Raw genomic sequence first — 10,468 nt, 5'->3', positions numbered from 1 at the left:
GTATAAAAGTTATTGATAGTTAGTTTTATATAAAAATATCAATATATATATTTGGTGCTTTAGCCATTATTTAACTTGAATTTACTGAGCTGTTGTTAGACCCAAACATGCCTGTAAAGTGAAACTAATCGAGAGAACAAGTTTCTGTCTAAAATCATGCAAGTCTTCAGAATCAGTGAACTTCTCTACCCCTAGAGGGTGCTGTCGATTTTAATTTCTCTTTTAAACACGACGCCAGGCGCCATCTTTGTTGTGGTCTGAAATGACGCAGTCGTTTTTCAGTCCTCTGATTGGTGGCTTTGTGTCGGTCAAAGGTCGTGTGTATTTGGCGCTTTTCGCTCACTAGCAGAATGGCGCGTTTTCGAAGAGGAAACAAAATGTCAAAGAAACATATAAACACCGAGCAGCTCCTAAAAATGTCTTTGTGAGGTTTCTTCGTTTTTCGTTCAAATATTATGTGTCCTAATTTATAAAGTCCTCGGAGTCGCTGTCATTCTGCGTTAGCTTGTTGTTTCACTGCAAAACTTCATGAAAACAAACAGCTGTCGGAYTCAACAGTTAATATATTCACTGTTTTTAGTCAGTCAGGGCTGAATAACAACCTAAAGGACCACAGCCTGAAGTTATTACACTCTTCGGTGAGTCTTTTCATTTGTTCTCCGTAATTTAGCACAAAATAAAGTGTCTGAGCCCAGATTTAATGTCAGTTTACACACAAGCCCTCTGTTGTCCAAACCCGCTGTAATTAACACATTTTAATGATGCCATTTTAACTTTACTGTTTGGCAGTTCTGTATTGTTTAGTTACAGGGGACGGTTTTAATAAAACATGCTGATCAGCTTGTTTAAAATATGCTGAAAAAATTGACTTGGTATTGATATACATGATATAATACATGCATTTAGATAAATACAAAATAAATGACAGACAATGATCACACATGGTTCAGTTGTTTACTGTCATCACAGATATATATAATATTAATTTAATGGGTTTTTATTAACCTCTGATCTTCAAGGAAAAGAATCGTATTAAATGTGGAAATATCTTTGGTCTGTGCTGTGATTTATGCATTTATGCATTTATGCTTTAATACATTTTCTTCTACTTCAGGTTTCTTAAATTATGGCTGGTGTTGTGGCTATGGCTTCTGTCATCGAGGACTTTGACACACAGGTAAAAATATCTTCATTAAGTGTAAAATCATTATCAGCTTTTCTATCAGATCTGTGACAAAACAACACTTTGTTGATGATTTGGAGCATGCAACAAATYGTGAGATTGTTTGCTTCCCTTCATGTTAATTATTTGCATCAAATATAGTTTCTTGAAGAAGTGCACACTCCCACTGCCTTTCATGCCACAGTTTTATTATATTTGTTAGTGAGTATGTATTGCAGACAATTCTCAGCTACTACCAAATTAAATATTAGTTCAGTATCTGCAAAACTGTCTGAGTTCAAGAAATCTTTGCAGTAACCAAAGTCATTTAACTGAACTGTTTTTGACTATAAAAGTCATTAAGTTGTAAATGTACAAATAATGATTACATTCATTAAAATCTCTACTGGTTCATAAAATATTTTATAATCAAACAAACCAATGAGCTGGAAGACATTTTATGGTCAGTCCCATTTCATGGTACTGAACAATAATGAGTAGTTTAATTTGCACCTCTATCCCAAAGTTTTACTTCAAATCTGGTAGATTTATTATATTTTCATGTTGTTAGAAGATGCTACTTCTTTACTTTGCTCAAAGCAAAAATGTTCTTTAAATTCAACTCAGAATAAACAGTTGATCCCATTAAGCTCATAAATTGTATCTCAAAATTTAAACATGAGAATCCATGAAGTCATGAAACTATAATTTCTAAAATGCATATTTAAAATACATGAATGTAAAAGTCCCCCTTTCCTCTAAATTCTCATGTTCGATTAACATTTATTTGTCTTTTAACAGCCTTGTAAGAAATGTCGCAAAGATGGTGGCAGCTCCGTTGTCAAAACAATCACAAATTATTTCTCTCCCGTGCCGAAACCTGTGCAGAAACCCTTCTCTCCTCCTCGCTCCAACAACATCATGAACTACTTCAGCAGGAAGACTCCACCTTCTCAAGAAAAGTCAAGTCCACCGCAAAAATCTAAAGAAAACTGTTCAAAATCTCCGCCTGCAGAAAAACAAACCAGCTCTGAAACGGGGAAACGGCTGCCTGAGAAACGAAAAAAGACTAAAGCTGCTAAAAAACTTGTGAGTGAAGCTGTCAGTGTGATTGATGAGTCGAGCTGCATGATTGTTGAAGAAACGCATGAAAACAAAAACTCCAGAGCCGATGCAGTCAGCAGGACTCTAAGCAGCGATACAGCAGCTCAGTTATCAAAGTTTAGACTCGTTTCTTCTGAATCGGATATATCAGACCTCACTGATGCTAAATCTGTCAGTGATGAGCAGAATGAAGGAGAATCACCTTCAGACGGAGGCTCTAGATCTGAAAACAATGTCAAACAGGAGATAGTGCCAAACGCTACTGAGTTATCTCCAACTGTTGCCTCAAAAAATAAAATAAAACAGGTTAAAACTGCTGCACGAAATGCYAAAAAGAGACGACAAAAAGAGACAAAGTGTTGCGAACCAGAGGAGAACGAAGCAGAGCGGTCACTGTGTGAGGTCAACGTGGATGAGGCCTCTCAGCTAAACAGCAGCACGGTGACAATCTCCTTTGAGGATTTTGTGCGGAGTCAGAAAGAGATGGAAGAGGACATAAAAGATGTCAAGGCCAAATACGATGTTGGTAAAAACACAACAGAAGCAGAGGAATCGAACCCTGAGCAGTTAGATGTCCCCAAACATACAGACAGTGTAAGTCCAATGGTCCCATATGTTCAGGTCTCACCTCGAACTGTCACCTTCCAGGCTGAGGTTCATGCATCCAAACAGGAAGCCGTTAGGGCTGTGGGGAAAGTAGCTTCCATTTTTACCAAGAAAAAAGGATCCAGCAGCCCTGCAGAGGTTGTCTCATCGCCTCACGTAAAGTACGAACACCAAAGTCCAACTTCTCCAAGCGTGAAGCAAAAATCCAACGTAGTTCTTCAAGAGGAGGATCTGGAGTTGGCCGTGATCGAGAGCGAATCCACGCCGAGGTGCAGCGAAGCGGAGAGGAAGCAGTTCATGGCTGCCTTCAAACAGCCCAGCCTGGACGGGTCCAAAACCAGAGCTGTGAAAAACCAAGGCAAACAAAAGCAAGGTGAAGAGAAGACCGTGGAGGCTGCAGACAAAACGACCGAAGATGATGTGATTGCTTCTCCCGGTGCCCAGGCCTCTCAGAACAAGGAAACTGAGAAGAAACCTAAAAGAGGAAAAAACAAAGTTAAAGATGAAAAAGAGGCAGTTGTTTCATCACCTGCTGGTACAGCTGTGGAAGGAACGGTGACAATCGCTGGAGACGACAAAAAGGACAGTCCTCTCGTCGCCTCGAGTCCTTCAGTCCCAGCYCTGAGGAGGTCCAGGCGAGAAGCTGTTCTCAGTCAAACACCTGAAACCACCACAGCAWCTCCTGTCCGAAAAACCAGGAGACAAAATGAGTCGAAGGAGGTGGAGACTGCCGTTTTACCTGAGGACAGTCCTCTAAAACTGTCCACTCCAAAGAYACGCAGGTCCAAACATGGCATCTTCGTAGCACAGATGATGTACTCACCTAACGCCAAAGGAAGTCCAATCAGGTAATTCTTCAATCTCCACTCTGCTAAATCTATACATCACAGTGCATATATGTAACGTTTTAAACTTTCCTTGTTGTGTTGTGTCCATAAAGGATTAAATTCAGTAGAGTTCATAAAAAATCCACATCTAAGGCTGAAAGTGGAAGTGACAAAACTGCTTTGACAACTAAAGTAAGTGTAATGGTTTTATTGTTTTTAAATCTACAAACATAAAATCAGTTCTGCGATAGTAAAATCTTTATGGTTTATTTTTGTTAGACGATAAATGAGTCCAAAAAAAGGAARCAGGCAAAGAAGCTGGTGGAAAAAGCCAAAATGATTCAGCAAAGCAAGAAGACTTGTGTGGAGAAAGAAACGTTAAGGAGGTCGTCACGAGTCAAGACCTCCGTCAAGAGGAGCTACAGTGAAGACGAGGTAGTGAGGYCCAGGAATTTGACTTATTAATATGAACATGGAAGGCAGGTAGTGTAGCATTTGTAAGTGATCATTTGTTACATAGTCATTAAAAAAATGGAATGTAAACTTTTTGATTGCAATGTACAAATCATTATTTATGCTTATTTTAATCCAGACTGCATTTTTTGTGCATATTTGACATTTGATGAAATAAAGTTAAAAGTAAAGTCCTGTATGGTGATAAATCAAAGAGCACTGACTTCATCGAGTGTCGATATGACAACAAAAAATAAAAGCATGTTTTGTTTTCTCTAATATGACTTCAGGGATGATGCCCTGTCTTTCTTTTTTTCAGGATTCTGTTATCTGTGTGGAGGACCTGACCTCCACTTCTCATGTCGCACCAGAAAAGAGTAAAACTCAGAAACCTTTACGAAGTCTGAATGAMGTCCTGGGTAAAGCCAATCCAGCTGGCAAAGAAACCAAAACTGTCCCAGGTTGTCTTTTCTTCTCTACCATCTCCTTACTCATCMTTTTAAAATAATCTAATCTAACGGTCGTTGTTTTTGCACCAGGCTCCAAAGCGGCCTCGCTGAGTCAGGAGAAGTCCTCTCAGAGGGCGTCCGCTGTGATTTCCATCTTCGATGAGAGCAGCCACGAGGGATCTGAAAACTCCCAGGATGACGAGCAGTTCAGGGCACGCAGGGAGTTCTTGAGGAGCGGTTTGCCCGAGTCCTTTAAAAAACAGATGGCAAAGACCGCTGCCACCAAAGAGGCGTACTCCGTCTCCTCTTCCTCCTTCCAGGCTGTCACACACACAACACAACCACCAGAGGGTAGGCTTCGCCTTCAACATTTATAAAGCTTTACTGTACTGATAAAGTTTTAGGTATATTAGGGTCAGGATCTAGAGAAAACTTCATTCTGTGTRTATTTTGACAGATTGTCCTCTTTGGACTCTGCTGTGGCCCGAGTCGTCCTCACTGAAACATCTGAAAGAGATTTGGAGCCGAACTTTGAACCGACTTCCTTTTGTTAGTGACTCCCTCTGTGTGAAGACAGTACCAGCCTGCAGGAAAGTCTATGCAAAGGTATAAGACTTTTAATATGCTCATTTCTTTTTTTTTTATTCTTGTGTTTTAATTGTTCAGGGTCAAAAAAAAAAAGCTGTTAGGAATTAATGTTTTGATATTAATGAGTTTTTAAGTTCTCTGAGCAGAGATGTATTGTGTTTTTTTCCAGGGATCGGGTTGGAGGCCTAAATTCTCTGAAAGTATTCGCCAGCTTCTGATGGAGGAGTTCAAAACGTCAAACTCTCACTTCCCCGCACAGACAATCTTCGCTCGCTTCCTGAAGAGACGTGCCGAGYATCAGCAACAGTTCACAGCTTCTGGTTAGTATCTAAAAACTCTGATGGGTGTTGAGAAATCTAGACGTGAGTGTTTGGAAACTGTCTGGTTCCTGCATGTTTGTTTGTTTTTTTTTTTCATTCATAATAACAACAAAAAGTCCATTAAAAAAGTAAATCAGCTACTGAATGAAAACAGTGCAGAAAGAAGGAAAAAAAATCTTATATCTGCCCCTAATTAAAATCAACTTCAAACAAACAACTTCAACTTGAACAATCTTCATATTTTAAACAATAAAAATAACATCAGGAATCTCGTAATATCTTCGATACAACAAAGTATCATACTTTCCCCCAAAAATTGAACTTACCAGTAGTAATCTTTTTATAAATTGCCATGAGGAAGTTCGGCACGTCCCAGGGGCGTTTCTGGTCCCCACCTGTCGTTTTGCTCCTCAGCATGGCTTCCTAAAAACGCTGCAGGATTTCTCACACATGCATGAATGAATCAGAGCAAGGCTTTGAGCATGTTTTTAATGAGAGTGTAACATTATAACATGATATAAAACTCAAAAAAGTTGATTTTACATGATATTGCCCCTTAAAAAAATGAGTGTATAGTTTGAAGTTAGACGTATTTGTTATTTTATCCCCACAGCTCACCTTTAGGTTTGTTGTGATAAATTATTATTATTTTTATAAAGAAATTAAAATAATACAGAGCCAAGTTAATCCTAAACATGTTGCTTTTATACAGTCGAGCCAGAAGCTGTGACCAAAGACAAGACCTGCACCCCACATCCGGCTGAATCTGCTGGAAGGAAGAGGAAGAGGAGTGAAGATCAGAGGGAAGGTATGATGAAGATGGCTAAAAAGGATAAAACAAACCATTCAGCAGAGAACGCCTCCAAGGCTGAACAGGAGCCACCGAAAAGAGGGAGACGAAGATCGAGGGTGAAAGAGAAGGAGGAGGAGGGGATGAAGGAGAAACCCRAACCTGCTCCTGTCTCGTCTGAAGAGGATTCTGTTATTGTGCTGGATGACCCGACTTTGGAGGAGGACATCAGAAAGAAAGGTTCGGCTTAAATAATAAATAAACTCATGTTAGTGCTGATTAATATGAGTGCTCAGGTGCTTTTAATATAATAAAACAGTTAATTTTCTTTTGCATATTTATAGTGAGGTGTGCGATCATTTGCACTCTGTTGAAGCTGTTTTTGATAGTTTTTTAAATACAACAAATAATAATTCAGAAATGTGTAATATAAATCTGCAGTTTCTGATCAAATAATTACGTTTTATTTTCCGCTGCTGTCAAGTGGCATAAAAACATAATTATTATTAATCTCACTGGGTTTATATCTTGAAATSATGTTTTTCAGGTGTGAAAGAGGATTTGTTATGGACAGACAAATATCAGCCTCAGCTCTCCAGTGACATCATAGACAACACAGCTGCAGTGAAGAGGCTTCACAGGTGAGGAAATGAACCTGCAGCTCAGTTGCATTCATATTTTTAATTTTTAATGCAGATATTTGTGCTGAAAGGGGAAAGTTGTGGCGTATATCATTAATTCCTTTTTCTTCCAGCTGGCTGAAGGAGTGGAAACTTCGCACAGACAGAGAAGAGAGAAAAAATCAGAAGGAGAAGAAACCAGAAGAAGGCAGCAGTGGTGAGAAATGTTTGTTTATCTTTTCCTCAGTTTGTTTTTACTGATCTGGTTTTGTGTGTTCAGACTCAGACTGGGACTGTGGAGACAATGACTGTCAGGACACGGAGGACATGCTGTGTAACACAGTCCTCATCACAGGACCCACTGGAGTTGGAAAAACCGCTGCGGTCTATGCTTGTGCTCAAGAGCTCGGCTTCAAGGTCCAAACATCCCATTTTAACAGGATAAACAAAACTTATACTTGACAAATAACAATAAACTTTTTATTTTTTTACTTTCAAGGTATTTGAGGTGAATGCCTCATCGCAGCGAAGTGGTCGTCTAATACTCTCTCAGCTGAAGGAAGCTACTCAGTCCCACCAGGTGGACAGTCAGGGGGTCAATGCCTACAAACCCACCTATTTTAACAGCTATGGAGCAAACAGCAGCTCTGCTAAACCTGGAGTTTCTCCAAGTATGTATTAATGCACAGATTATACGATTTTTTTTTCTTTAATCTGCACCCTTTTCGTTCATGATTTACTTTGTTTTCATCACTGTACTAAGATTGATTTTATGAATGAAATAAATGAAAAATAAATAAATTGTGCCATTAATAATACACATATAACTAAAGAATTTGCATTTCCTGCAAAAATGCAGTGTGAATGTTTAATGTTGAAAGATTTTTGCTAAAAGTTGTTAAAGCCAAGTCAAGTAAAAGTAGCTAAAATTGGCAAAAGAAGCTAAAAATGGCCGAAACAAGCTGAAATTAGCAGACAGATGGTGAAAGGAGAGAAAAAATGAGTACATTTGCAGAAAAACTAGAGGAGTACAAAAAGTTGCAATTTGTTGTAAAATAGCTAAAACAGCTAAAATTAAYTGAAAARGGCTTAAAAAGCAGCAGGAAGRGCATGTTTCCTGAATTGAGAAGCTGAAATGACCACAAATTTATGAATTTAACTGACATAAATCTAAAATTTGCTGAAAAKAGCAAATAGTAGGGTAAAAGGCAGAAGACAGCTGGAATTATCAGAAATCAGCTGAAAGAAGTGAGAGGGGAAAAAAACATAACGGTTGAAATCAGCAGAAGAATAGATAAAAGGAGTGTAATGATAGCTGAAAAAGCAGGAAAAAAAGCTAAAATTAGCCAAAAAAAAAAAAAGACAAAGGAAGCTGAATTGAGAACAAAGAAGTTAAAAAGCAGAACCAGAGCAAACGGTTAAACGTTACAGGAAGATTTATTTTGAGAAAGAAATGGCAGAAATGTCCTGAAGGAGCTGAACATTTTGTCACATGAATTGTTCAAAGAGCACAAAAAYTGTGGAATGAGTTCGATGCCAAAAAACGTACAGAAGAAAAATGTATCCTCTCAATATCTGCTAGTCTAATGGTTGCCTTCTTAATCTTTTAGGAAAGGTTAACTCCCCTCGTAAGGTGGTCTCCTCTCCCAGGAAAACTCCCCAGTCGCCGAGGAGTGCTAAAAAAGGAGGTCTGGCKCCAACCTCTTTAGCTAAGTTCTTTAAACTGGCTCAACCCACCAACAAAGAACCACCTAAAACTACAAAAAAAGAGGAGAAAGGTAGATACTCGTAATCTGTCATTCATTCACTTCTTCAATAAGTGAACAGTTRTTTCCTCACTGCTTTAAAAATGTCTTGTAGCTTCTTCGAAGAAATCCATAAAAGGAAATGAGAATGGTGATCAAAGCAGCAACACTAAAGAGAAGACGAGCAAGGAGCTGAACAAGACGGCTACGTCACTTATCCTGTTTGAAGAAGTGGACGTTATTTTTGAAGATGACTCRGGCTTTCTCGCTGCCATCAAGACCTTCATGAGCACCACAAAGAGGCCCGTCATCCTCACTACCAGTGGTTAGWATGAGTGGACAGGAAGCAGCAAAAGTCCCTCTGTTTGGCCTGTATTAGTTRTATATTTATGCTCTGACTTGTTTCAGATCCTGCTTTCAGTGCCATGTTTGATGGAAGCTTAGAAGAGATTCATTTCAAAACTCCTTCACTTGTAAGTGAAGTTCATGATGTAATCACATAGTTAATCTTAAAGTGTGTTTGTTACATTCTAACTGTTTTCTGTTCCTGCTGCAGCTGAGCGTGAGCAGCTACCTGCAGCTGCTGTGTTTGGCTGAAGACGTCAGGACGAACCCGGCAGACGTCGGCTCTCTGCTTAGACTCAACGGTTGTGACATCAGGCAGAGTTTACTGCAGCTGCAGTTCTGGAGTCGGAGCTCAACAAGGCCGCACACTGGATGGAATGGTAGGAAAATAAGACAAAAAATCTTCTCAGTTTTTTTTTTTTAATGAATAGAAAGAACACGATGTTCTGTATACAAACAAAGGTTGYTTTCTACTCTTTGTTTTAAAAGCTGATTTGAAGGCAGAGCCTGAAGGAGCAGCTGACAGCTCGTCCATCTTACCTCCCTGTGACACCGGCTGCACTGAGAGCAAACTGGGCCTGCTGAATGTTGATCCTGATCGAGACATTTGGGAGCTGCTCAGGGTAAAATATTCATCTAGCACCTAACAACGGTTTTATGTTTTGATTTATTTTATGATRCGGTCCCAGGGCCTGAAATTTACTGCAGGATTGCGCAAATTATGATCCATCCYCGCAAATCTAGTTTTTATAATGCAGGAAATTCMCACRTACAATAWATTCCAGCGATGTGTAATAATGTGGGCGTTTGCACTGTACCGTATAAACCTGACCACCTCAGTCTGATAAAGGGTGGGGGCTGAAACTCCCCCGCCTCTGTACCTYTGAGCGAGGTAGCAACAGACCCGAAATTAACTCATCAAGATCTTTGAGACTTTACCTGTAGCTCCCAAAAATAACAGGAAACTTAAATGCACCATCTGTGTTTAACGAAACAAAAATGACAACAGGAGCTGCTCCATCCTCAACTCAAACTAAAAACGCAACTAGTTTCCTCGTCCCGCAGCGCTCTGCCCTGTCTCCTCACTGTCCCACACACACACACGTTTGTTCTTCTATCCTCATGGGGACTTTGCATTAACTTTCATTCATTTAATAATATTTTCTATAGCCTATCAGACCCTAAACCTAGCCTAAACTTTATTCACCCGGCGATGTGGACCGAGCTTTTGTCCCCATAAGGAACAGTGGGTCCTCACCAGGCTGTCTGTACTGGAGAAATGGTCAAAAACCATCCTTCAGTCAGGAACATTAAACCCTTTAGATGCTCATGTTTACCTCCCAGAGAAGAGGGAAACATGCATTAAAATGTAGGAAAATATTATTTTCAGTGGTTAGAAGTAGGGCTGCAACTAACGATTATTTTAATCATTGACTAATTTTTCGATTCATCGATTAAT

At 39.4% G+C, this 10,468-nt stretch overlaps 1 protein-coding gene across 2 annotated transcripts in view; it reads left to right on the top strand.

Annotated features, from left to right (window-relative positions):
* Nucleotides 1–146: 146 nt before the first annotated feature.
* The window catches only part of atad5a (ATPase family AAA domain containing 5a), a gene marked incomplete at its 5' end in the record, with an annotated part of 17,204 nt that continues 6,882 nt past the window's right edge, over nucleotides 147–10,468 (top strand). Inside the window, 19 exon segments of one of the 2 annotated variants that reach the window (XM_014014948.1) lie at nucleotides 147–638; nucleotides 1,115–1,177; nucleotides 1,964–3,720; nucleotides 3,813–3,891; nucleotides 3,979–4,134; nucleotides 4,472–4,613; nucleotides 4,692–4,952; nucleotides 5,059–5,207; nucleotides 5,359–5,509; nucleotides 6,222–6,539; nucleotides 6,847–6,940; nucleotides 7,054–7,136; nucleotides 7,200–7,336; nucleotides 7,419–7,590; nucleotides 8,530–8,697; nucleotides 8,780–8,989; nucleotides 9,073–9,137; nucleotides 9,221–9,389; nucleotides 9,499–9,632. In XM_014014948.1, the coding sequence (XP_013870402.1) occupies nucleotides 1,127–1,177; nucleotides 1,964–3,720; nucleotides 3,813–3,891; nucleotides 3,979–4,134; nucleotides 4,472–4,613; nucleotides 4,692–4,952; nucleotides 5,059–5,207; nucleotides 5,359–5,509; nucleotides 6,222–6,539; nucleotides 6,847–6,940; nucleotides 7,054–7,136; nucleotides 7,200–7,336; nucleotides 7,419–7,590; nucleotides 8,530–8,697; nucleotides 8,780–8,989; nucleotides 9,073–9,137; nucleotides 9,221–9,389; nucleotides 9,499–9,632 (4,296 nt within the window). 2 annotated transcript variants of the gene reach the window in all.

This window comes from Austrofundulus limnaeus, unplaced genomic scaffold (assembly GCF_001266775.1).
Source record: "Austrofundulus limnaeus strain Quisiro unplaced genomic scaffold, Austrofundulus_limnaeus-1.0 Scaffold120, whole genome shotgun sequence".
NCBI lineage: Eukaryota > Metazoa > Chordata > Actinopteri > Cyprinodontiformes > Rivulidae > Austrofundulus > Austrofundulus limnaeus.
Note: the sequence above shows the minus strand (reverse complement) of the source record. Positions and strands in the feature narration are given on the sequence as shown.